Here is a 26,834-nt window from a genome sequence, read left to right as displayed (position 1 = left end):
TTTATGAACTGAACTATACTTACAGTTGAGTCAACGCAGCCAGTGTGATCTAGGCTAAAATTTATGAGCTTGGAGCCCAGGGGAGTGTAGGGTCATTAAGAAGAGGGCTATGCCTTCAACACCATATCCATTGAGTTCACCGCAGGAGGCGTTAATGGCTCTTGAGGCAGACTGGGGACCATTGGAAAGCCACTAAGCTGGTCAGAAACACATTGGGCCTGTGGTTTGGATATTAAACTTACGACCTGGGGTGTTACATCCCCCAGGTTCCACTCTATGACTCAGGGGTAATGCTACGCAACAAATTGCTGAGAGCAGCATGTTTAGAATAATGAAGTTCCCTTGTTTTCATGCTGGCAGTATAGCATGCTGTAACAGCATTCAGGCTCAGGCTGACATTGATTCAGTGCAGATTTTAGGCCTTTGTGCCCACAGGGCTTCTGGGGTGCACTAAGAGGTGGAACTGCTTGGTTGTGCCAGGTGTTGAACATTGTTGAAATGATTGATCTAGAATTCATTGCACCCATAAAATCAGTCTAGGATGTTTATATTGAATGTGTGCTGCCATAAAAGTCACTGGTGTTGTGGAGACATGTGAAAGTCCTACTTTAACACAACACTGCCATCTACTGGATATTCACTGCCTCAAGTGCTCCTCTGCTGCTCAGGTTGATTTAGTGCTGAAATGAGTAATCAGTTAATATTTGGTTTACAATGGTAGAAAAAAAAACATTTACTCATGCATGTGTGTATAACTTTAAGAAACTTGAACTGAGCTTTTCCATTTTGTGCTACTTTATACTCAATGTCATTTGAAATTAAATTGTACTTTTTACTTCATTACATTTAATTGATAACTTTAGTTCATTTCTGAGTTTCACAATAAAAATAGAAAATTGAATTACTCACTAAATAATTCAATTTAGGTACTATAATCCTAAATATATTCTATTACTAAGATTTAATTATTTTATATCTATTACAAAGCTTTAATTATTTTTTCATAATCTGTACTGTTTAATTATATTTTGTTAAAAGACCTGAGCACATCTTTTAGCACAAAAGGGAGTCAGATGGGTATACTAAAAGTTGTTTACAATAAGTAATTAACAATATAAACAAATAGTAAGAGGAATATTAAAGTCAGTGGTGTAAGAAGTGGATTAATATTTGCTGTAACAACACAGAGGCCAAAGATATCTGGCACAGCCGACTGCTGCTCTGGCTCATATGCAAAGGGCTCAGGTGTGTCACACGCTGCTGATTAAACTTCAGCAGGCCTGCAGCCCTGAGGACAGAATACAGTGTCAGAGGCGCTGTCACAGATTAATCAACTGGAACAAATGCGAAGGTCCCAGCTTCTCCAAATCATGTCATTATACAACAACTTTATTGTGGAGTTATAAATATCAATGTGTTTCTCTCTTCCCCCCCCTCCATAAGTGTCACGCCCCTGTTTTAAAGGGTCACTCTACTTGTCATAAGAAGCACCACTCAGCCTGTGAAAACAGCTCCATTATGTCTGCTGTAGCTTTCTTAGGTCTGAGAAATCAGGAACATTTTTGAATTGGACTTGAGCTCAAATTACTGACATGAACACTGGAAGCATGAAATTAGGTCTAATCAAGGATTATTTGCATTATGGAAAATGTAGGATCCAGCATTTTTGGAGCTTAACTTAAAGTGAGGGTACTGAAGCTTCTTCTACTTATTTTTGTGGACGTAGTATACAATTATTAAATAATTTTATTTCACAATGTCAGGCAGTATCACATATATTTTGTATTAGTTTCTTTCAGCTCTTCATTCAGGTTTAATGATGTTTAGAGTGAATTATTTAAATGAAAGTCTGCATCATTTTATACAGATTTTCCACAGTCTCACTAACATTTCTGTTATCACTGGAAACTTTAATTGACTAATCTGAAGTGCTGGTTTGAACAATGTTTGGCTGCACAGCATGAATTCATAATGACTGTCACTTGTGCATTATTTAGGTTTGTTGTTCAGATATAATAAACATACAAAGAGGACCTTGTTCTCTCAGAATGTCAGTAAGAATTTGTTTGTATTTATTAGACATTTTATTTAAACCAAAACACGATGGATGGGATGTTTTTTTTACATTAACTTCAAATGAACTAAGTCTGCACTCAGCTTTCACTTGTCAATCGTTCTCCTGCTGACTGTAAAGTAACATATCTAAGCAGAACAACAAGGACACTTGAACATCAAACTCTAATAAGTACACTTTGAATTTAGATATGAGGTCAGCATGAGTGTATGCATTTCTATAACAGGCATGTTTCTCTGTAGCTGTTTGTTAAAGTCCCTCTTTGACTCCACTTGCAAAATCTTCTGAAATTCATTACTGTTACATTTGATAACGTCCTCTTGTTCTCCCCTCAAACCTCTGCACATACTCTTTGTTAGCAGATTAACTGCTCACCGATTAATTAACACAATTACCTCTATGTGCCAGTCAGTGTCTTATCAACCTTTGTCAGGCCTTAAACTGTAAATTAATTAATATCCCCCACCCCAACTACCACCCCCCACTCCCTGACCCAACTTGTCATTTCTTAATTGCCTCAAATCCAGCAGGAATTCTGGGAAATGCCTGCATCAGCGAATCCGTTTTGTGTTTTGTGCTTATCATGACTTTGCTGTGAGCTCATTGGTTCATTAGACAGGATATGAAAACCTGCTGTGCTCCTGCTGATGAGGTGAGCAGGTGATGTGGCTCTTCAGAAGAGGGCTCTTCCTGAGCTCCTTCATCTTTCTCTTACTGCTGCTGCTGAACATGATACTTGTTTTGAGAGTTGGATGTTTTTGCAAATACCTGTAAACTTTGATTAATACATATTTATGCTCGTTAAAAGGAAGAAATTCAAATTATATGAGACACATCAGGTCAGGCATTACTGTGACTGCAACAATCAAGACAAATGTTTTATTTTTTGTAATCTTTGAGCTCGAAGTGTTAGAGATGAACTGCATGAAGCCTCTCACCTGCAGATCACTGTCAGTAAAAACATAAAGCACAAATAATGAACTGCGATTAATGCTTGTGACAAAATGTTGCGTATACAGAGAATATATGAAATTCTTACTCATTTCATAGGGTCATCTTTGCAAAGGGTAGGAAAATAGATTGAAGCAGGTTCAACTTCACCTTTCATTTAGTAGCAAGTCAGTATTTAACATGCTCGGGAAAAGTGACAAATCATGAGCTTCATCTGCTGATGAAGATGCTGATTCTAAAATTCCAAATCTGGACCTTTTGAGTTGGGAATATTTTCTTATCTGCAGTTTATCATGTCAAAAGTTCTAGTAGTCCTAATATTAAAGCTACGCACATGAGCTGTAGACATGATTTTATCTGTCACTTCCTCTGGCATTTTTTAAATAAAAATGACATCTTGCAGAAATACACTGAAATTTAATGAAGACTTCACGCAGTCACTTGATTGGCTGAGGGTGTGAAAGCACTAAAAACACACATTTGGTGATTTTTCCTGAGGAACAGTCATGTTTTTGTTGCCACTTGTTACTGGCTTCTTGCATTTTTCTGCAGATTAAGTTTAGGATTAGAGAATGGGGTCTCAACTTTTAGTGGCAGTGCCTCCAACAACTTCAGGTAAATCTGGTATGACTTGGGGAAACACAGTCTGGAATAAAACAGTTCTCTTTCACTGCAATAAGCTAAAATAAATCCATTTAGAGTCCAAGTAAACCACATCACTCTGTCTGTGGTTTTTATCATTTAACCCTCCATCTTACCTGCTGAGACCTGCTGCAGCAATGGAAGCGCACGTCATTGAGGGTGGAGTCGTCCAGGCCGTACTGGTATTCCTCCATCTTGGTCTCGATGCCACAGATTCCTCCATCCTGACACTCCTGGCTCCAGTGTCCGTATTCTCCCCAGTCCATACCGGGCCCCTCCAGCGTCGGGTTGCTGCTGCAGCGGAACTTGATGTTGTTGACAGCCGTGTCGTCACCAAACAGACCCTTATGTGGCTCCACACGAATCTGGAAAGCAGTCAGAACACCGCTGGGGCAGTACTGAGGCTGGGACCAGTAACCAAAGCTGGACAGAAGAACAGGGGAAAAAAATATGAATTTAAAGATTCAAGCTGTGGATCAGAAAACCTGGAGGGAAGTAAGGACATTTCAACAACTGAACATGTAATTTGCAATCATGGCAGAAATAGTGCTTTGATTTCCACTCTAAACATGAGAATCTGCCAGTCTCCAGACTCCTGTTGCTTTCAAAGTGTCTATTTTAAATATTTAATGCTCAGTTCACCTTTTTTAGAACAGCCAAGTTTGTCTCAGTGAGATCAAGGATCTCTCACAAGGTGAATCTGGTAACAGCAACAAACAGCAGCATAAATAAAAACATCAATAAAAACATTTCAGAGAAAATGGCAGACATGCTCATAGAGGGTGGAGGAAGTATTTCTATTGATGTCCATTAGTGCCCAGGATTAGAGTTCCTGCCGCACTGAACTCAAAATGTCCAGCTGCATTTTCTCACTAGCTGAACAAACAAAGCACACGCAGATGTGACAGGACAGTTTATCTAATATTCAAAACCAAATGTGGTTGATCATTAAAACTAATACTTGTTTACTTTTAGAACTAAAGCTACCGACATTTTATAAATGTGTCATTGCCAAAGTGAAAACAGGATAAACGCCCATCAAAGGATTTATCATTAGCATATAACTGAGCTACAGCAGTTCTTAACCATTAATTATTAGCTACTGCTTAAAGCAGCTGCTGTATTAGAACGAGGTGCCATGAGGGCTACGTACTAGCCAGTGTGGGATTCAACAGAGTACAGGAAGCTTCGGTTCCCGTCTTTGGCACAGATGAGGCGGATCCCATTCAGGGCGGTGTCATCCCCCCCATACTGTTTGGACTCCACCTGTGGAAGCAGATAACATTTCTCCAAATCACTATCAGCTTTGGTCAGTCCAGCTTTTTATCTAATTCTCAGCAAACTTAATGTGAAGGTTTATGTCAGGTTAAAAAACAGATTGTTAATAGGCTTTGTTTTACTCTGAGACTGTGTTGAAACAAGAAGAGGTATTTCTCTCTTCAGTGTCTATCTGTTACTGAGACTAACACACACACACACACACACACACACACACACACACACACACAGTATCAAAAAGATGTGTGACTTGAAAAATTCACTAAACTGAAGGAGCCCTAGAGGTGAATGGAAACAGATGCTCATACCTGTGATCTGTTTTTACAAATTGGCAAATAGTTCTCATTATCTCTACCTTTGCTTCATTACTTAATCACCTGAATGACGTTTAAACTAATCATGACAGTTGTAAATAAATGCCATCAACTTGAGGCCAGGTGAAGATCCATCACATGTCAACAGAGTGAAGAAGAGCAGCACAAACCAGATCAAAATATGACAAGAGACAAAAAGAAAACAATATGTATATATAGTATATGTAAATGCAAATATTTTAAATAGGCAACATTAACAGGTAAATCAGGAAATTAAAAAACATAATACCATACATGTATATAGAAGAATATTAAGTTGTATATGAGTCTGAGCATGTCCTGCCCTCCATTAGTTCATTTCTAAGGCTTTCAAAGTGAGGACCTTTTGATACAGTATCTGTAGCTGTTGATGGTGTTTGGTATTTGTTTTTTTTAACAAAGTGAACATGAGTTGGAAACACATAGCAGAAAATTAATGTTTGGAAATATTTATTTGCCTTACCTGCTTAGTTTAAATCAGTTTAAATGTATATGATACATGGGTCTGTGTCATTACCCTGATACTGAAGCCAACAGCAAGGAACTTGTCAGGACACATCTCTGGCCAGGTCCAGGTTCCAAACACCTCTCCGTTGTTCACAGTAAGCAGAGACCTATACTGTCTGTTGTTAAAGGCCACACCAGCTCGCTGCAGAAAGGCTTTCTCCTCACACAGCCCACCGGACAGCACAGCCAGCATGGCCAAAACAGTGAGCACACTTGCCATATTGACAGCAGGGAGTCAGTGTTTCACTCTGAAATGCCAACTAATCAGGGGTTCAGACTGGAAGCTTTTATAGTTTCCCTGTCAATTCCAGAATAAACCATTCATATCAGTATGAATCATTTACCCAGTCACACACTGGCGTGGGAATGAACAGATGGAGTTGGGGAAAAGAAAATGGTTTTCTCACTGAAGTTCAAAGGAACAAGTTTTCTACAAGTCGTGTGTTTTTAACACCACAACATGCTGTGAATGTGAAAGGACTTTAACATTTCTGCATGTGATGTTGCCAGGATTGTTCTTTCCTGCTAGTAACATATAGACTGAAAAGTGATGGGCCATTGATAAGGGATTAGGATGAATATTGGATGCTTTAGAGTTTGCATTGGATGTGGTCAGACATCTATCCTTATCACTGTTGTCAGACAAAAGCTAAGAAAACTGATTTTACTGAATTAAGAAGAGCAGGCCTATCCTCAGATAAGGTTGTCACTGGTGAAGTTATCGGTGCATGCACACATTCATCTTCACACAATGAAATTCATGTTTTAACCCATGATCAACTCTAACATGAACTGCATGTATAGGACAAGTCATTTTTAAAGAATGGATGGTTTTAACACTTTTAGAACCTGAGGGTTGGCGATCTCTTCAAATGGGCTGGTATTACTCATTTATCTGGACTTGCCTAAATTGTGCCCACCATGTAAATCATTGATGTAGGTCAGGGTTAGGTGGAGTAGTTCTATCTCTATGACTCTGCTTGCTCTGTATGATTCAAAGTGGTTTGAGATAGAGCCAAAGCTAATGTATGTCCTGGCATATCATTGCATTTCCCTGACACATTGTACCATTTAGTCAGTGGAAAAGAGGTGACTGGATGTTTTGAGATCAGAGTATTGGCTTGGTTTAAGGTTAAATATCCTTTGTGCCTGTGTAGGGTTAGATTAAGTTTGTTTGAGATGAAAGAGGTTGGTAAAGCAAATTGAATGGTTAAGACTGGGGATAGGTGGTGAGTAGGGTTAATTGGGCTGACAGATCAGTTAGGGCTAGGCATCCTGAACACTAAGTGATTCAGGTTAGGGGTATGTGTTGGGTATGATTGGATGGGGTTAGGTATTGAAATCCAATGCTTAGTGTAGTGCTTAGGGAATAGTGCCAGGTTAGGGTTACTTGTTTGGAGAGATCAGATAGGGTTAGGCATCCAGTCTGGGTGGTTAGGGTTAGGAAAGGGTTTTTGGGTTTCAATTAGAGGATTTGGACGTTAGAAAGGTTGGCAGTGTCCATCCACAGCCCACAGGAGGCTGTGGGTCAGCTACGGGAAGACATCCCCTAATCCATTTCTTCTGTCAATTTGTGGGACACATCATTAGTAGTGTGCCTCACGGTCAGCGGGTGCCAGGGTCAGAGTTATGCTTAGGATAATTCTCCAGGAACTATAGTATGTCAGTGTAAGGGAATGAAAACAAATAAACAAACGTGTTTGGCCATATTGCATTAGATAATACCAACAACAGTGTTGTACAGCAGCAACCACTGAGAACATTCAGGTCATGTTCTTGGTATAATGCCTGGGGAATCTGGGGATGTGACACAACCTGAGGAAGAGGTTATAATCTGCAGATACATACAGATTACACATGGTGGGTTTCAAGGCTGATTATGCCATTTAACTCTTTATCTCTTTAAACTTGCAAATACCACATTTAAGGGGCTGTAGATGTGTTGGTGTGTTTAACTGTGTTTGGAAATATCTGGATAACACCAGATATAAGTCCATAGCTAAATGCTAAATGCTTCACTTTGTTTGTTTGGTGCTGGCAGGATTGTCATGGACTTTACACCTTTTTCAGCAGGAGCAAATAGAGCCATGAACCACAAAAGTAATTTTTCTATCAGTGGGTTCATAAATATAAACAGATCACTGCATTTACAAGTTGTCATGTGATCTATTGTTGATATAAAAAAAACTGACTAGAGCAGATTTAAATCAGCTTTTTTTATGCACTGGCAGTGTGGTCAAATCTTTGCCACAGCATTTAGATCACCACATAGTAAGAGGAAGATATAGCACTCAGCAAAACTGAGTGCAGCTCCAGCAAATACCACTAAAATGTCTCCTGCCCATTTAATCCAATGTTTTAGGCAAATCAAAGAATAAAAAAGCCAGTGAATGCCAGGTCCATATTTAAGAACCAGTTGCAGAAAAAGACAGAACAGCCTTTATTAATGTGATTCAGTGCTTTTTATTTTAATATTTTGTATGTGTGCCTTTATTTATGATGACAGATTGATCCTTTTGGCCATGGATGATATTAGTCTTGTACAAGTCTGTGGAGCTCGGTTCTCCACACATGATTCTTTTCAGCTGCTCTTTGCTGGAGGGGGTTTGTTGCTCTACTTTCATTTTTAAAATACTCCAAAGGAGCTCGACTGGATTCAAGTCAGGGCCTATACTTGGCCAGGTCATTCCTCTCCTGCCAAGCTTCTTGAGACTGGAAGTCTTTTTTTATTCATTTCTTTTGGTATATAAAGTCATATTCATAGCTTGATCTATAAATGTTGTCTTCTCTACATGCTGTGCACTGATGTCAGGTTACAAACTGACACAGCCGGGGCCTAAACTGAGAAAGCTTTGGTATACAAGCAATTAGCCTCACCTGGAAATAACAGCTAGAGGTGCATCTGTTGCAGCTACCACAGGTGTACTCGCCTTTGATGCACCGAAGTCGTACTGTGTGTCTATTTTTTTAAATCATAGTCTGTCCAACCTGCTTGCTTATAATTCTACACTCCAAGGTAAAAACTATGCAGGTATTGGAAGAAAGTACAATTTTTAATCTCACACATAAGTGACACTGCACAGAAATGTACTTAGTTATATAGTATAAATGACCAGGTAAGTAAATCAATAAATTTAAGTCAAAAGTGTTAAACGTTTGTCATAGTAAGTTAAATGTTTTTAATTTAATTTCTGCCACTTCTTTGAAGTGAGGCCAGTCTCATAGTAAAACAACAGCATGCCACCTTCCCACGATGCGGAGAAAAAAAACTGTTTCTTTTCTGGAGGCGGACTGCAGGTTAAGAAGGACGTTTTTCCGTTTTTGTGGGATGATGGATTTGTGGTGATGAAGAGTTGCTGTGCTGAAGAAAGCTGAGGGGGACACATTTGAAACACTTGTCACCATTGTCTTCAGCAGAACTGTGAGTTTTACTTTATTATGCATTATTCATGTTAGCATCACAGCTGCCTTCTGTTAAAATACTGACGTGTTTAACCAAAAAGAACTATAATTCTGAAAGACATGCAGATGTTTGTCCTTGTCTGCTAATGGGCTATACTCAAAACACATCAAAAGAAAATGCTGTAAAACCCTAAGACTTGTTTTATTTCATAACTACATCCATTTTCACATTTTGGTCTAAGTCACGTCTCTTAGAAAACAATGGACACTGCACAAAAAAACTGCGGTTTCATACTATGGACACTGATGTCAACACACCACCAACGGTAAAAAGCTTCACAAGCAGCTGCAGGGAAGCCACTAAACAAGAAAATCCCCAGTGTCTTTTTTAGATTTTTAGCATCCACTGCAAGAGTGTCTACGTGAGACAAATATTGAATATGTTCATTTGCTCACGTTTCCCGTAATAGATCACATAATTATCCGATTAATCAGGTGAGATGAAGATAAAGTTAGCACCAACCTGAAAGTGAGCCCTGGAGACAAAAATGCTTTTAGAAGTGGCTGAAAATGCTTTAACAGCTTAATCCCTTAGTTCATATACATGTAATTTTCAGTATAAATGAGTGGTCATTAGGCAGCAGGAGTAATGCTTAGATAAATGGAAATACTTAATCTTAGGTATAAAATAAAAATAGCCTGTAGGATAAGTGGTGCAGATACAGGATGTTCTTTTTATCCGTTTGTTAGGACAGACAAAAGCGAGACTGAGTTTAGAGACAAGACAATTTTTGCAAGGTACTGCCTGCACCACTGAATTTACATTTAATGAAACAAAGTTAAAAATGGTAAACTTTCTTATCTCACATTCTGACTTCATATTTTTCCCACCTTTACTTTCACATAAAGTCAGTAACATAACACAAACCCAAACATCAACACAGCTGTCAAGCTGACCCATTGTTGAATGCTACTCTTTAAATTTGGTCACTCAGTCTGAAATTATCTTAATAGAGATCACCAACAGGCAGTCAGTCAGCAAAGGTAAACTGAATCAAAACAGGCGGCACTCAAGAACAGCCTCTATGGCTACAGGGGCATCAGGTCAGGAGGTCAGGTGATGTGGAAACAGCTGCTGCACAGGGAAAGAGAAGGAGGTTTGAGAGGAAAGTTCTATAAAAAAGTGATGGTGTGTGATGTGATTTGTGGGTGAAAAAAGTTTCCTCTTGCATTAACCTGAAACTGAAGGTATCTCTGCCTACTCCCCAGTATTGGAATCTAATGTTTATCATAAAAATGAAGGGGTCTGGTGGAAATGAAACTGGGGCTGCTGTACAAGTGACTTTACAGGTATATTGCAACCCACCCCCTCTCCATCACAACCATAATGTCACATCAAATTCATACTGGAATCATTGTAATTTTGAGTTTCTGACCTGTAAATAGCATTCATATTCATGCAGAGTCAATCTTTTTGAAAGCTGGGATATATCCAACTTAGAACTTGGTGCCTGAAATCTGGAGGATTAATGTCAGTCATGAAATTAAACCCTATGGATACATAGAATTTCAAACCTCTACATGACCACCTCGGTAATCAAACAGCTTTCTCAAGCTGTAAGATGATGCTAATGCTTACAAGCATCTTTACCATCCATCCAATATAACATGAATTTGGGATCGTCATTAGTTCAGTCTTCCACCAGCTGACTCATCTCCACCACCAAAGTCTCTACGGTCTCCTATTATCATTATCATTAATTGCCAAAACTTTACTCAATTTTGAATTGCAGTTAAAATATATTCTTCTTCAGTTGTGACATTAGTGGCATCAGTGTGTTTGAGACAAATCCTTACCCCAGTCCACCTCCAGGCTGTCCTCCAGGCTGCTGTGGTCCCCCTGCAGCTCTCCCTCAGCCCTCTCTTCCATTTCAGCTCGAGGTTAAGAGTGAAACTGGAAGCTCCAGTCGCCGTTGGCCAGGATGTCTGTATACAACACATCAGTGGTGACATCCATCCCATCTCTGAGCCAGCTCACATTCACTGCTTGGGGAAAATCCCCCAGAATGCTGCACTCAAACATGGACAGCTCCCTATAGTCCGCAGGCTTGGTCTGATGGACCCTGACAATTGGAGATGCTGGAGTATAAGAATGATCAAATATCAGCAAAATGACCTGGTGGACATGAAGCCTGCTGTGCAGAGTGTAGAGGAGAGTCAGGAGCTGACAGTTTTCTTCAAGCCATTTAATTAAAATATAGGGAGCAAAAGATTGAATCCCTTTTCCAGCAAAGCTCATTATGCAAATGAAGTGGCAATGGTAGGCGTAAAATATTTTGCTTCCAAATTTCCCTGAGCTTTTCTAAAACTAGAAATCACAGGAACATAGTGAACAGCCTTGTGTTGTATCTGCAAACAGTCCTTACTTGACTTTTCCTTAAGGCCATTTTCCAAACCTGATTGGTTTGCCATTTCATGACATATTCTGATCATTGCTGCAGGTCCCAAACAGTACTAAACAGAGAATATTTGTATTGCTTTGAAACTTTTCATACATGTCACTGAACTTTTGTCCTCATAATACATGGAATACATTAAAAACCTACCTGTTAGTGTAGTGTAGAGAAAATAAAGCCCATCAGCCTTTAAACCCATAGAAATACAAAGTTCACTGCTCCGCTGCATGCCAAAGCCTACATACTCAATCGTGCTCCTAAAACCTCTCAAGCTGAAAAACTAAACTGCAGCCTGCTCTCTCTTACAATAAAAGACACAAATGTTTGTGCATAGGCAGATCCTTCAGGTTTTACCATAGCTCATTTGTTGTCATGCTTGAGTTTTAAATGAGCAAAACAAAGATATGGTCAGTTTATTATCACACATTTACACAGAATTCAAAGCCAGTTAATGTAGTACATTATATGTCATTTTATATTTGTTCTCTCTACTCTTTTGCAGCCTTAGCGCTGTGAATTATTTCTACATCACTAAATATATGCTGTTACTGCTTGAGATCTAAACTTCCTCGATTAGAGCCTCCACACTTCCATATTAAAATGTGGCAGCTATCTCATCCATCACCTTGAAAATAATTAGATTCAGGCCTGAGCCAAATGAATCCAGCAGAGAACAGAGACAGCTGGGAGAATCATCATTCTGTGGCTGTATTAAAACACAAGGAAGTAGACATGACAGGGATTATTTACTGATCTCTCCTGTCGCTGCAGGACCAGCGATCTGCCCAAAAGCTTAGTCAGTGCTGTGATAGTTGACGGCAACTTTTGTGAACGTGCCAGTGATACCACAGGCGGCTCTGATGGAGGGTTAATCACACAAGCAAGGACTGCAACAGATTTGTTGTTTTTTATTTTAATGTGCTGGCATGTACTGTGACATGTAGCACAACACACAGAACTCATGTTTTCAACCTCTCTTCATGTACTTTAGTTTTACAGAACAAGTTAGCCACAAATGAGCCCAATTAGACTTTCTGATTAATGAGTACTTTTAAAAAGTGCCAGACTAGCTGATCCCCTGTTTCCAGCTAAGCAGAGCTAACTGTCTCCTGGCTACTGCAGATATCTAGCTTCCCATTTGACTTTTTGCCAGAAAGCAAAAACACTTATTTCCCAAAATGCCAAACTACAGCAGTAAGATTTTTTTTAGTTCACATTTGGATTCAGTGTGTAAATGAAAAAACAGACACAATCAACATAAAACACTGAAGGTGTAATAAAAAAATGTAACTGGGACAGCTACAGAGAGGAATCTCACTCCCAGAGCAAAATCACCAAGAATAAAAAGATGAAGGCAATAACACGTCTGACTTTGAATTTCAGGTGTTAGATGTGTGTTATACCTGGCAGGACTTGTTGGCTTTCACGATGAACCAGAGTCCTGTGACAACTCCAATCAGCCCCCGGATCATACCACAAGCACACGCTGCTGTCTCGACACTCTGGTAATCGGTGTGGGGAAAAAAATAGACACACACTTATTCTATCTTTTTGAAAAGTGATACCTTATATTTTCTGAAGCTGCCTGAAGCCAACATTTTGAGCCAATAACACCCTGCCAGATATTACCTGCTGATATTTTCTACAGTCCCACATGTCCATCACTTGAATTACACCTGAACATTCTGTGCTATGAGTATTTTTAAAAACACTTGCATTGATTGATGTGAATGCATTTTTTTTTTTTTTTTAGATAAATATGCCTCAGGGTAGGGCACAGTGGCTTGGTGGTTAACAGTATCGCATCATTTCTAGGTTCAAACCCCAACTGACCCTGGTGTAAGTTTCTTTAAATCGGAGCAAGATTACCTGAAACCCACATACAGCACCAGTATCATGGAATGCATGCTAATGAATAGAAACCCTGCAGCGCAGAGCTACACAGTAAACTGTGACAGATGCCTTAACCTGTACTGACAATACAAATGTGATTATATATCCAGAGGCTAATTGTAGCTCACAGGTACTTTCCCTGCTGGTACCTGTTCTAAAGCCGCACGCACGCACACACACGCACACACGCACGCACACGCACGCACACACACACCTCTCGTTAACTTTAATGACATTGCTAATTGTTGCCGTCATTACACTACAGTAGTTTGATTTGACTTTTGTTCTTAGAAATTGGCTATAATTTGAGATTTGGAAGGACAGAGTGAGCAGCATGACAGAGACCAGTGCGGTTTTTGGCTCCATCAAATATTTCAACTCACTATTGAAGATTAGACCACACTTTGATCACAGTAAATGAATTTCAAAAATAAGTCATAAGTCATAGCCAAAGAGTAACAGTGTTTTACCTACCTCTGGTTGTTTATTGTCTCCCTTCATGTCTTAGGTAGCTGAAAGTACATTTCATACCAGTGTAGATTGGGGGTCCGTTGCTCCACAGACTGGGAGACATGGGACTATTTTATAGGTGCCAGGGTTAACCTATAGGAGCCGATCGCCATTTTACTCAGTGTCATCATTCAGTAGCATCATCTGGCACATCCCTTTGACAGAAAGTCCAAAGCAAATAAGAGCTTACCTGCACGAAGACATTAACCAGTGCCATGTGCAGTCCAGCTGTTCACATCTGGTGTCTGTGCTCAAACTAAGTATAAGATCTTAAACCAGTTAACAACAGGCACCATTCAAATTGCTGCTAAAATTTTGGCTGTGGGGTTTTTGGCTCCATCAGTGAACTGGCAGCTCAACTACCACGAATTCTGTTGTAGACATGTATTGGTGAATATGTTCAATGGAAGAACAATGGCATAGTACTGAATATAATTTATATTAGATAGGCAGACAAACAATTACTCACTTGTACGTTGGTTATAATGGAACTAAACAGAAAGTCATACACTGACCAAAACATGTATCTACTTTTTTATAATTTACTGTCTCTTCTATGTAGCAATGAACTTAAGTTTTCCTCACATTTTTTTTAAATCAAAATGCCTCCAGATAATCAGGCACTTTTGTTGAAAACATACCTTGACTCCATTTTTGCACTGTAAAAAGATTCATCGGCAACTTGCACTTCAGGTCCTCCACACATCAGACTGAGGTGTTGGCCCTCACAAACACCATGACTGGATTCATACTCTGAAATGACTTTGTTAAACCAAAAACCAGTAAATGCTTGTAACAAAGAAAAAAAACAAAACAAAACAAAAAAAAAAAACACTGATGCTTAGTTCCAACTTTAACATGACTAATGATGCCACCTACAGGAGAAAGGCAATAATCACAACACGTACATGGAAAACAAGTGGAAATATTATCGAGGTTAAAAATTCATTTGTGCTTTGAAAGGCCTATTCTTCACCATTTTGCTATAAGGTGATTTCCTGTTCATAGGTGTAACAGTTCAGAAGATTTAAAAGAACAGGTTTCATAATACCAGATTAGAAGTGTCTAAAAGAACAAAAAAGAAAAATGTGCAGAAAGAAGAGCAGCATTTGAGAAGCTAGAACCAGTCAGCATTTTTGGTAAATAATTTAATTGACAACAAACCTAATTCTTTTCATTATCGTATCTGCCAATTATTTTTGATTGCCAGTAAAATGCCTGACCATACAGAATGTGTTCTTCATCGTTATAATCTTTAGAATTTTGTTGTGATCAATTCAAAAATACTCAGCTCACTACCATGTGTGACAAAGAAAAGAGTCAGAAACAGCGAATATTGCATTGGCTGATAAAATGATTGATAAAAAAAAAAAAAAAAAAAAAAAGTTGCCGATTGATTACTATGCAGTTATCAAAGCTGTCAATTGTTTGTTGACACATAACTTCAGTTCAGTATTACATACTAAGTTGTACAATATAAATTACAACATATCACACTGCCACTGATCCCAAACAGCCAGACTCGAATTTTTTTCTACAGAATAGACTATTTTAATAAAGAGTAGAATTCTGATAGGGAGCAAGCTGCCTGACCCTCAGCAGCACTGCTGATGTTAATGCTCTTCAGAAAACAACAGGATCAGACTGAAATGAGGGGAAGTAGTATTATAAAAACAAAACAAAACCAAAAAAAAAAAAAAACTAACTGGGGGGGGGACAGCAGAAATACAATAATTTGTGCAACAGCAAATACAGCTTAAGTATATACAAGCATATAGTCTTTCACTGCACATTCAACAACACCTTTAACTATGCATTGGCTACGAAAATGTTCCTGTTTCTTTATGGGAAGCTTTTAGCATTATTCAGTCAACAGTTTGGTCCAGTACGTGTTGAGCAGCAAGAAGATTTCATTTAGAAACCTTAACTGAGTTTTCAAGTGCTACAGATATTTTCAAGAAATGGGAATGCAATACTTTACAAGTAGAGGAGATTAATATGGAAATTATACACTCTGATTATAAGCTGATGACATTCAGATGCCTGTGCTCAGCTCTTAAGAAACAGGTGCACACTTAAGGTACTACTTGATAACCTGAAATGCTGAAAACAATATTAATGCTGAACTTAAAGACCTTTGGGCAAAATGTTGGAGACATACAGTACTCAACTATTGTTATTGTACTCAGCCTTAAAAAGACTGATCAGTTTTTAGTAGAATAGTGCAGCCATGCCATCAATACAAAGTGACCAACTTAACTGCAAATTTTGTAATTACAGTGTGTGTGTGTTTTTTTTTTTTAACAATCTAACCACTACCAACAATCTGTATTATTATCGCTGAGTCTGGGGGTCGATCTAAAATTAAGTGCAGCAGAAGGCCAGATTTATAAAAGCAAGGCCTGTAACATCAAGGTTGCTGGTTCAACTTCCAGTAACATCTGAGGAAACGAGGGTAAAGAAAACAAATAAATAAACCTTCCCTCACAACAGAGGACACAGCGTAAGGCCAGTCAAAAACATCTGGAGTAAGGCCCATCTTTCCACATAGTTGTTTTTTTTTTTTTTTTAATTTGTTTCCCTCTTTGGGGGATCACCATAAAATTCTTCTTTATAAAAGAAACAGATTTATACAAGTATTTACAAGGGGAAAGAGGGAGAAACCAAGGCATTTAGAGTTTGGGTTTGACGATTATCCACAGAGACAGTTTCACATCCCTCAGTCCCACATTCAAAACCTTTTAGAAGTCCACTTAGAGTATATTTTGTTTGTTTTGCTAATATCTCAGCCCACTACTGTTTCAGGGTGTGTTATGTTTTGGGCCAGCCCAAATCCCTGAGTTATCAGTGTTTTCTGTGTTAGCCAGTGCTACGGAGCTCAACCAGAGTCTGAATCACTGCTGTCTGAGGATGAGGATGAAGAAGAGGAGGAAGATGAGTCAGAGCTGGAGCTGCTGCCACTGAGGCGTGAGGGCTGGGTGTGTGTCTCTACAGCGCTGGGCTTCTCAACTGAGGAGAGAAGAGGACGTAAAGAGTAAAGTGTTTTCTGGATGCACCAGGTTGACACACACACACACTCACACAGTTCAGCTCATAGCATACATAGCTTTTCTTGCAACAGTAAATGTATCTGATGGTTTTGAGAACTGTCACTTCATTTTAATGACAGATAAAAAAAAAAAAGAACAGTAATTAAGACATTGTTTTTGCATCTTAATAGAAACACATTGATCTGTATACACTGATGATGTGGGAACTGACCTTTAGGCTTTGTAGGTTTCTTGACAGAATTGAGCTGTCCACTAACATCCTGCAGCCTCCTCTCCAGCTCACGCCTCTTCTCTAGAGTCAGCTCCTCTTTAGACTTGCCAATACTGCCTTTCTTTGCTGCGGCTACGGCTGTTGTTGCTGCTGCAGTTGCTGCTGCTGCTGCTGCTGCAAGTGAAAACATGACAAGGCTGTTACAAACATGAGATCAACATGGTAACACACTGATGGGCATATTAACACATTATCATAAATGGGGGTGCTCTGGCATCACAGGAGTTTCATGGAGAAGTGTGTGCCACATTAATCAGTAATGGGACAGAACCATATAACCCACTGAGCTTGAGAATAATCTGTTGATTATTTTTCTAAATTAGTGACTCAATGCTTGCTCTATGAAATGTCACAAAAATCTGAGAAATGCCCACCACAGTTTCAGCTTGAAGGTCAGGTATGCATGCATTTATGTAAGTACAAAAAAGTTGATTGGTCATCACATTAACTATTGTATTAAAGCTTAATAACTAGTTGTTATTAGCAGAAGAGTATTTTAGAACAAGTGCAGCAATTACATTATGATTAAAGTGAGGAAAACAAACTTCAATGACATGCCACTGATTACATGTTTTATGCATTACCCAACATGTTGCACCTCTACATACTAACTTAGCAAAAGCCTAATCAACTTTATACATCAATGTATTGGTCTTGAGGAGCTTATCTAGCAGTGCTTAATTAGAATGAAAATTAGCCCTTCACTCACTGAGACAGGGAGGAGGGAAAAGATAAGAGATGCTGGTACAGAACCAAAGTCAAACGCATTAACTGTCCATCTAAAGCTCAGCTGCTCTGATTTGTATTGATGTTTGAAGTAGGTTGAAGGACTGAACTGTCTTTCTTCTAGGGGTGGACTCCAATACCTGGCTCTATTTAATACCCAGTTCCAAGTTGGTAAAATACCCAGACTCATCAAGCTCAACACTTTTTCATTTTTTCTTCTTCTTTTCTGTTTAGTCTAGTTTGTCTCTCCGATTCTGGCAAATTTAAAAAAAAAAAAAAAAACTAAAAAAACAAAAACAACAAAATGTGACAAACAATACAGCACATTCTATGACCAGCCCCCACTAAGGAGCCAATGAGTCAATGTCAGGGTTAATGAAGGTCACAGGGTAGTGACAAAAACTGATGAAAGCTCTCCAACCTTTCAGCAAAGCACAAAGTCACTGGTTTAGATTTGATAGTTAATTAACTGTAGTTTCAATTAGCTTCACTGTCATGCATCCCATCTGAATTCCCTTCTCTGCTCTGTTTTAATGCTGTAGTTAACCACACGCCAGGTACTGATAATCTTTGTCTGTGAAAAACTGACGTTAATAACATGTAAAATGCAAAGCCACAAACATGACATTATTAAACTAAATTGTAGTGGCTTTTGCATGGTGAATCTTTCATCTACCTTGCCCACTGTAAGGCTTACGAGGCTTCTTCCTTAGACAGGTCATGACGTAGCGCTCCAGCTCTTTCAGTGTGGATGGCTTAAGTGTTTCGAAGTCAATCTCAATCTCCTCTGGGTTGGTGTCCCTCAGCGAAGGTTCCCTGGACTGGATGATGTGGACCACACGACCCAGCTTCTCTCCTGGTAGCTTGTTGATGTCGAGACTCAGCTGGCGCTTTTCATCATAGGACATGGGCACAATCTCCTCCTCTTCCTCTGAGTCATAGTGTGGCAGCATGGAAGTGGCCACGGGGGGGTAGAATGGCTTCTTTGTGTTCCTGAAGAAGAGATAACATCAGGACAGTACTGTCAGCTGCCTGACAGTCTAAACTGGCAATCAGACTATTTTATGATATTAATATGACAATGAGATTAAAGTATCTGTTAACTGGAATGCAGGTAACCAGTTTATTACTAACTTGCTGTTCTTGTTACTCTTCTTCCCCTGGCCTTTCTTAGCCTGGGAGCCCCCTGCTCTGGCAAATTTGCTCTTCAGCATCTTGCCAGGCATCTTCCATTCCTCAGAGCCAGCTCTGCTTCTGCCACCTCGACTTCTCTTCTCCAGTTTCTTCTTTTTCTTCTTCTCCTTTTTGTCCTTCTTCTCTTTCTTCTTCTTGGGCTTGATGATGGGGCCTTGAGAGAGGGCAGCCAGCTGCTCATGCACAGCACGAAGCTATGAGGGAATTAAATTTTTTTTTTTTTTCTTTTTTAAACTGCTACCGTTAAATACTTAATTTTTCCAAACACATTTCACGTGGACACCAGTGTCTTACCTGGGTACACACCTGGTCCTGTAACTCAGCCAAGCGATGTGCTCGCTCTTCCTCGCTGTCTGAACTGGGGCTGCTTTCACTCTCTTCACTCTCACTGCTGGGCTCGCTCTCAGAGGTTGAGGAAGAGGAGGATGAGGAGGAGGAAGATGACGAGGAGGAGGATGTTGGGTGGCCAGTCACTGACATGGTTGTGTGATCCATATGTGGTTCATCTGGCATCTTGGCAAAACGAAACTCAAACACATCCTAAGGCCCAATTCAAAGAGAGGAATTAAAATGAAGAACTGAAAGAATATCTTCACAGCATTTCTGCTTTAGCCTGCATGTCTGAAAGGCTAATCTCACCTGCAGCTTTCGTGCCATGCCCACAACATCATGGTCAGGTGGGTTGTATTTGTAGCAATTGGAGAACATCAGTCTGACATCACTGGCAAACTGCTGAGCATCCCTGTATTCACGACAGTCCATCTTCCTCTGGTGACAAAGCAGAAAAGGACATTTATAGTGTTTCATAAAGATACACATACATTTTGAATATTCTGAAGTTTTTACTTTTAAATCACTGTTTTTAACATTTCTTAGTAATATTTCTAAGTTAAAAACACATGAGAGTTCACCTTGATGGTGCTGAGGTCCATGGGGCATTTGATGATATCATGATAGTCATGAAGCCCCAGTGCAGCTGCATCTACAGGTGTGTAGAAAGGCCAAGCATATGCAGCATGTTTCTTTGATAACATGTCCTTCAGCAGGCCACTGCAGTACCTCAGCTGAGGGCTCAGTTTCCCCTTCTTTGAAGGCTGAGGCTGGACAGAATCAGGCAAGTCTTTCTTAGGAGGTTTAATGGGGCGTCCGCTGCCCACTCTGCGTCCTGTGCCAGCCATCATGGGCTGAAGAAGGACAGGTCCCCCAGGACTCCTGACGAGACCCAGCCCAGGGGGTGTATCCATGCTCATGCCTCCCATAGAGGAAAGTGTGTGCATGGAGGTGTCATGCACCTGACCCCCATGTCCTCCTTTCCCTAAGCCCACCAGGTGTGTTCCTCCTGACATGCCCACACCTGACATGCCCACAGTCAAGCCCATGGTAGAAGGGGTGGTAGTGTCAGCCTTACGTTTCACACCTTTCTTCTACAGGAAGAAAAAAAATAAATAAATACTACAGTCCCAATATTGTGACTTTATTCTATTCATTACCACCTGAAATTCAATACATAGTACAGAAACAAAAACACTTCAAATATTTAGCAAAGGCAATCAAATTTGTATTAGGTGTGCTTTAAGAGACCTCCAGGCTTCAACAATTTTTTTTCTATTAGCATCAATATCTGGCCTTCACAACTACTTGCCAAATCGCTTTTTTGTGTCTTGCTGTATGTACCTTAGTTGTGGGCTGTGTAGGGGGCAGGACCATGATGTTGGCTGGAGGAAGGCTCTTGGTCAGCACCGTCTGAGGAGAACTGGCCAGCATGGACTCCCCAGTGTCAGAAGAAGAAGGGGAGTAGGCTGACTGTGACACTGCTGGCACCTGCTGAGCCTTTGATGCTGGAAATAATATATTCCAACTTTAGAAATACAACTCACAGAATAAGACAACAACAGATAACACAAAGTAGTTTAAAGTCTGTTATCACTAGATGCATCCAGGGACTTCTATGTGACTTCCATTATGAATGAGACATTTTCATTTTACTCTCTCCCAGAAGACGACTTTCATATTTTTTAACTGCTGACCTGCAATTAAATGAAAATGCCAACACCAAATGTCAAAATGAGACTGAAAATGTCTCCAATTTGCATAGTTAGAACAAAAAGACTCTAGGAGCAAACACAAACAACAGCAGTATAAAACAACTTCATTCCAACTCTGCAAAACATTTCGTTCTGTATAAAGAGGTTCAACACAGGGCGGGAGGGTATTGATAACCATTCATTATGGAAGCAGAGGTGGTTCAGGTGTGATGTCTGTAAAAGGGGAGAGGTGGTTTGAGGTAAAGTGGAGTGATGTTCTGACAACACAGTTCACTACGCTTATTAACATGTACAGAATAAGCAATAACTCAGTTCAAGTCCAAATTATGTTGTAAATCTACAAGACATATGAAGCAAGTACGTCAATACTCAGTTCACCCACCACGAATCTGAAGCTACGCCAATGTGTGTACATCACACCTCTACTACTGGGATGTGTGCAGCTCTTTAAAAAGAACACTTTGACAACATTCTGCAGGCTCTGTTTGGTTTAGTGTAAATAGGCAATTATGACAGGCTAAAAAAGAGCTACAACTCACTGGCCGATTTGCGACCCCTTCCCCTGTTATTTTTGTTTCGAGGCGCTGGAGGAGGGAGCTCAACTTCCTCCTGCGGCATCTGGGCCACTTTCTGAAGAAAGATCTTCTCTAGAGACTGGGCCATCAGCACAATGTCATCTGTTGGCTAACCAAAGAAACAAAAAAAGATTTGTATAATACAAAAGACACATTAATAGTAAAACTGTCCTTGTAACACAATTCAGTTTCGATACTCAATTACTGTAGTTTACAGTACTTATCAGTGCTGTAATTCCTCATATGCAAAATGATGAAAACACTACATTCTCGTTTCAGTTGTCATTGAGTGATAACACACAGCTGTTTACGACATATTCAAAGGATTTGGCAATACTTCAGCTGATTGGTTTGGGAAAAAAAATAAGTTTCTTCACAGTTAGTCATTTGCTTCTTAATCAACTTCACATTTTAATTTAACCATGGATAAAAGCTATGCAGGTCAGCAAGTTCTGTTATAACATAACGTAGCCAAGTATCAAATTTCTGTTTGCGAAGTATAAGATGACCTTTGCTAATAAACAGAAAAATAGAGAGAAAGCACATCAGTTTTCACTACTGAACTTGTTTGCAGATACTTAGTGTAGTTACGCTAAGAAACAAACCAACCCTTTTAAAGTGTTAACCCAACTGCATCAGCTTTATATAATTCTGTGTTATCCCTCCTGTGACTAAGCTCCACCAATACAAAATGTACTCTGGCATTTTAGTAGGAAAGAGTTAGAGACAAAAAAAAAAAAAAAAAAAAAAAGAACAGTATGCATAAGGTTTTTTTTTTTTTATTACTTTTTAAACCTACCTTGTTGTAGATGTAGCAGTTGGTGAACATTGTGTTGAAGTCCTGTATGCACTCACTTGCACTACGGTAGAAGTTGTTCTCCAGACGCTTTTTGATGGTCCCCATATCCATGGGTTGCTTAATAATTTTATGGTAATCCTGAAAAACACGAGACATTTTTTAGGGCTTGCTTAAATGTATTTACAAAACACACCAATTCAAAAGGAACTTTGTTCTAATGTGGTGCTAAAATATTTGTATGTAAAAGACTTGAGAAAACTGTCAACTAGCCAAGCTGAAGTTCAACAAAATCTAACAAAGAGGGAACAAATCCAACAGGAAACATCAGCATCTGAGCCAAGGTAATACATTTGCAGAACTATAAATAGAGCTTCTCAGAATGAAACTGAAACACAAAGATTTAACCCACTGGTAGGTTAAGCCTGTAGGCATCCACAGGCTCATGGAAAGGCCAGGCAAAGTGGTGCCTCCACAGAGACTTCATAAGGGTCTTCTGCAGATACTGCAGTTGGTTGGTCATGCGGCCTGGCCGAGTGGGATCCTTGACTGGGGGCTGTGGTGGGGCGGGTGGCCCCTGGGGCATGGTGTGTGGCAGAGAGGGGCTCTCAAAATCCTCGTACAACAGGGAGGGCTTGCGAATGCGTTTGCCAGAGCTGGTGTGTTGGTCCATTCCACCACCGGACAACCCAACCAGAGAGCTGAGGGAAACAGACCAGGATGATAAGAGGAGGACAAAAGCATAAACACTACAACACTTCTAAAAGATTATAAGAAAGGAGAACAGTGAACCCACTTTATATTGTGAAACAATAACAGAGGGAAAGATGCCTGCTGTTGAGGAAAAATTCACTGTGCCCCAGTACCTTTGTCATCTAATTAATCAAACATTCACTGTTCGGCCATTCACCAATCAATACATCCAAGTGAGTGTTTTCAAATTTGGAAATGTGACAAGGTGCAACCAATACAGTACATGCTTCATTCATGAATCCCACATGACCAGTCAAACTGTGGTTCTGCTCTCCCAAACTGTGAACCACTGCACGTGTCCTCCCCACATAAAAACATGATTAGAGCCTTGTCATGTATAACATGCCAATCACATTTAGCTGCACATAAATATAGGACAGATGTTTGTTTTAAAATCCAGTAAAACAAAGAATTGCAAATGTCTCCCATGACAAAGATGAAAGCAACCAACAGAAGATTGCTAATCTGAAATGAAGTACTCTGATGAATTATTAATGGTTTAAATTAACCTTTAAGTCAAAAAAGGTCAGAGTTCCAGATAAGTGTAAAAACATAATGCTTTTCCTTGTTTTACATCACAGATTCTTTTTTGTATTGTCTGGGCTTTGAACTGCTGGTTGGACAAAAGACATCACCCTGAAAACTTAAGTATTTTCAAACAATTTCATTTTAGTGAACAGTGGCCATGCTCAGTGAGATGTTCTTATTCACAGTGAATTCTATAGTCACTTTTCCAAAAATCTGATAATTTGCATTTTTGTACTCTCAAATAAACTGCACAACCACTAAAACTGGAAGGCCATGAGCTGTTGTGCTGCCACAACAATAATGGTGAAGTATCAGTGAAGAAAACAAATATCTGTGCACCTTAAACTCAATATAGCACCAGAGTTAACTCGTTAGGAAGAAATGGCATAGAAACAGATAAAATAATGACACGTGATAAAGACTTTCATAGCACATGACTTTCATGTTTTAAAATGTAGAAGAAAAACTGAGCCTAACATACATCTCACAGCATTAAAGTATTGTGCCTAAATATGACTATTGCGTTCATATAAAAAAAGGAATTAATCTAATGAGTACCTCTGTCAGTGGCCTTGACTGAGGCATCCTGACTCAGAGCTTATGTCCACCCTACTTCCAGCACCAAGAACTTTTCAAATACAAAAGACAGTTTTCCAAGAAGAATTAACAGAGTGAAGAGACAGAAAAGGGAAGATTGTGCAGATCTCGAGCCATGAGGTCTGTGGTCGAGTAGGTCACCACCAGTATCCCTTTTTCCAGCCTTCCTCTAAAGCATAAATCAGATTTAGAAGATATTAAATCTCACCCCCTGTTCAGGACCCACCTGCCCCACAAACTGTGGCAAGCCAGTGAGCTGATTTTCTACATAAGTCAGATTCCAAGCAACTCCAAGGCTCAAAGGCTTATCTGCATTTAAGTTAAGACATGCATGAGCCATTTGAGAAACAACTATTTTAACTTTTTTTGGTTATTTCTCAAGTAATGAAATCCTAAAATTACAACTCATAAAAATGTTGATACTATATATACCAATATATGGGACAAGTCCTGGATCATTATAGTATAAATATTTATTATTATTGTATTATATTACATATCTTATTTTGTTGGCTCTTAAAATTATAACTGTGCACAAAAAGTACTTATAAAATACTTATTAAATAGAAGGTATTAAGTATTATTAAATATGCCACAAAACAAAGACTAAACAGACATATCAGTTTACATTTTAAGCCACAGAGCAGCTAATTGGCTTATTAGTCAGAAATCATTAGGTAAACTCTTCATTACTTGACTGCTAAAAGCTCTTTCCCAGTGTAATAAAAAACTGTGGCTACATTAGCACTACAGTACGCTGCCTTCAAGGGAGTACTGAATAACGAGATGATGCCTAGAAAATGACAAAAACACAAACTTATAAAAATGATAAAATGCAGGACATTATGTTACAGTCGTGACATCTGAATCAACTTGTCCCTGTGCTGAAACAAAGCAGCTTCATCATTTAATCCGAAGCCTGAAAGTGAAACCAGCAGCTGGTGATCGCGTGGTGTGGACGCCCCGCCCTCACTGTTTGTAAACACTGCCTGACAATGACAGAAACCAGTGACGGACAACAATCCTCTGTCAAAACAGCAAAAACAATAACCCTTCACCAAACTGTGCTGCTCTACAAACAGCCTGAAACACAAACCCGCCTGTCGGACCCCAGTTATTTTCCACAGCGGCTAGACCTGTGTTCATTAGCACAAAAGCTGTAAGCTAACAGGGCTAACATTAGCTTGACGAATCCTACGGCTAACTGGGCTGTCAGGTCAGTAAATGTCGTGTGTATTGTGTGTAGGTGAATACTGGAAACTGATTTTAATACGTGATAATCACACGAACAGCGGGATTACCGTGAAAACCATATCTGAGCAATGAATGGAGTAGCCGGCTAACCCAACAGCAGCATTGGCAGCTCCCCTGTGAAGCTAAATGCTAATGGAAAGGGCTTCACGTAACGAGTCTAACGATGAAGCTACAATTTAGACAATGTTAAGCAGTTTATGCTAAAATAATTTGTGTAAACGCCAGATAACGCAGTCTGCTCTTCGAGACCCGCTAACGTTAGCGCAGGCTGACGTTAATGCAAACGTTAATGCATCGGTTTGACGACAATTTAACGTTAGTTCACCCTCGGGGATACGCGGCATCAGATTTTCCCAGTTTTTGTTTTGTTTTGTTTTTTTCAAACAAACGCTGCGGTCATTACCTGTCGTGAAGCGGGTTGACGGCGGCTTCCATCAGGCTGAAGGCGGAGCGTTAGTACAACCCAATTCTTCCACCGAAACTCCGCTTAGCAGTTCCGCAATGAAATGGCGTCCACTCGTTTCCGTTTGCCCCTTTATAAACCCACCACGTGGCAGTGCCGCGTACTTCCTGTTACGTCCCGACAGATTCTGCGCTCTGATTGGCTGCAACCAGACATCTGTCACACAAAGCACACGCCCATCACTGTCCCGTTTGAACATAATGGATGGATGTAATCGTGTACTGCAGAATTACTTAAATGTTTATATCACAAAAAGTAATTTATATTACAAAACGTGTTTATAATACACAAGTGAACTTTTAATGGTATCTTTAGTTTCCCCCCATATTGTGTATTTTAAATACATAAATACATACAAATAAAACATTGTCTTTAGAAGGCTGAACTGGGATTTGAACTGAAGTGACTAATGGTACAATTTGGCCCACAGGCACAAAGTATAACAAAAAGTCACTTGACCTGATGTACTGAAATATTTAAAGGGGTACTCCTGTTCTTACTGCAACTTCTATAAAG

The 26,834-nt window shown here is 39.6% G+C and overlaps 3 protein-coding genes across 4 annotated transcripts; all 3 read right to left on the bottom strand.

Annotated features, from left to right (window-relative positions):
* Window positions 1–2,925: 2,925 nt before the first annotated feature.
* On the bottom strand, window positions 2,926–6,075 carry LOC113136413 (vitelline membrane outer layer protein 1 homolog). Its single transcript, XM_026317233.1, has 4 exons — window positions 5,816–6,075; window positions 4,821–4,933; window positions 3,784–4,090; window positions 2,926–3,022 (listed from the first exon to the last, which is right to left on the bottom strand). The coding sequence occupies exons 1-4, from the start codon at window positions 6,023–6,025 to the stop codon at window positions 3,020–3,022; spliced, it is 633 nt and encodes a 210-aa protein (XP_026173018.1). The 5' UTR covers window positions 6,026–6,075; the 3' UTR covers window positions 2,926–3,019.
* A 5,027-nt stretch (window positions 6,076–11,102) lies between these two features.
* LOC117152735 (DLA class II histocompatibility antigen, DR-1 beta chain-like) lies at window positions 11,103–11,687 on the bottom strand. Its single transcript, XM_033325624.1, has 2 exons — window positions 11,634–11,687; window positions 11,103–11,346 (listed from the first exon to the last, which is right to left on the bottom strand). The coding sequence occupies exons 1-2, from the start codon at window positions 11,677–11,679 to the stop codon at window positions 11,150–11,152; spliced, it is 243 nt and encodes an 80-aa protein (XP_033181515.1). The 5' UTR covers window positions 11,680–11,687; the 3' UTR covers window positions 11,103–11,149.
* A 3,214-nt stretch (window positions 11,688–14,901) lies between these two features.
* On the bottom strand, window positions 14,902–26,380 carry brd2b (bromodomain containing 2b). Of its 2 annotated transcripts, none has more exons than XM_026316735.1 (12): window positions 26,259–26,380; window positions 23,136–23,424; window positions 22,727–22,864; window positions 21,892–22,036; window positions 20,982–21,145; window positions 20,219–20,731; window positions 19,947–20,075; window positions 19,602–19,847; window positions 19,248–19,501; window positions 18,790–19,106; window positions 17,328–17,501; window positions 14,902–17,075 (listed from the first exon to the last, which is right to left on the bottom strand). In XM_026316735.1, the coding sequence occupies exons 1-12, from the start codon at window positions 26,288–26,290 to the stop codon at window positions 16,945–16,947; spliced, it is 2,532 nt and encodes an 843-aa protein (XP_026172520.1). In that variant the 5' UTR covers window positions 26,291–26,380; the 3' UTR covers window positions 14,902–16,944. The 2 variants fall into 2 exon arrangements, with proteins under 2 accessions (XP_026172520.1, XP_026172521.1); XM_026316736.1 differs by having other exon boundaries at window positions 19,614–19,847.
* Window positions 26,381–26,834: the final 454 nt, after the last annotated feature.

The sequence above is a fragment of the Mastacembelus armatus genome, chromosome 16 (genome assembly GCF_900324485.2).
Source record: "Mastacembelus armatus chromosome 16, fMasArm1.2, whole genome shotgun sequence".
NCBI lineage: Eukaryota > Metazoa > Chordata > Actinopteri > Synbranchiformes > Mastacembelidae > Mastacembelus > Mastacembelus armatus.
This window is presented reverse-complemented; position numbering and strand designations above follow the sequence as displayed.

Coding starts and splice junctions, on each gene's coding strand:
- LOC113136413 (XM_026317233.1), bottom strand. CDS start 6,025: ATGGCAAGTGTGCTCACTGTTTTGGCCATGCTGGCTGTGCTGTCCGGT. Junction 4,934..5,815: donor CTGTTGGCTTCAGTATCAGG/GTAATGACACAG, acceptor CTGCTTCCACAG/GTGGAGTCCAAACAGTATGG. Junction 4,091..4,820: donor GTTGAATCCCACACTGGCTA/GTACGTAGCCCT, acceptor TCTTCTGTCCAG/CTTTGGTTACTGGTCCCAGC.
- brd2b (XM_026316735.1), bottom strand. CDS start 26,290: ATGGAAGCCGCCGTCAACCCGCTTCACGACAG. Junction 20,732..20,981: donor CTACACAGCCCACAACTAAG/GTACATACAGCA, acceptor TTCTTCCTGTAG/AAGAAAGGTGTGAAACGTAA. Junction 17,076..17,327: donor GAAACCTACAAAGCCTAAAG/GTCAGTTCCCAC, acceptor TTCTCTCCTCAG/TTGAGAAGCCCAGCGCTGTA.
- LOC117152735 (XM_033325624.1), bottom strand. CDS start 11,679: ATGGCAAACCAATCAGGTTTGGAAAATGGCCTTAAGGAAAAGTCAA. Junction 11,347..11,633: donor TGGCCTTAAGGAAAAGTCAA/GTAAGGACTGTT, acceptor CTTATACTCCAG/CATCTCCAATTGTCAGGGTC.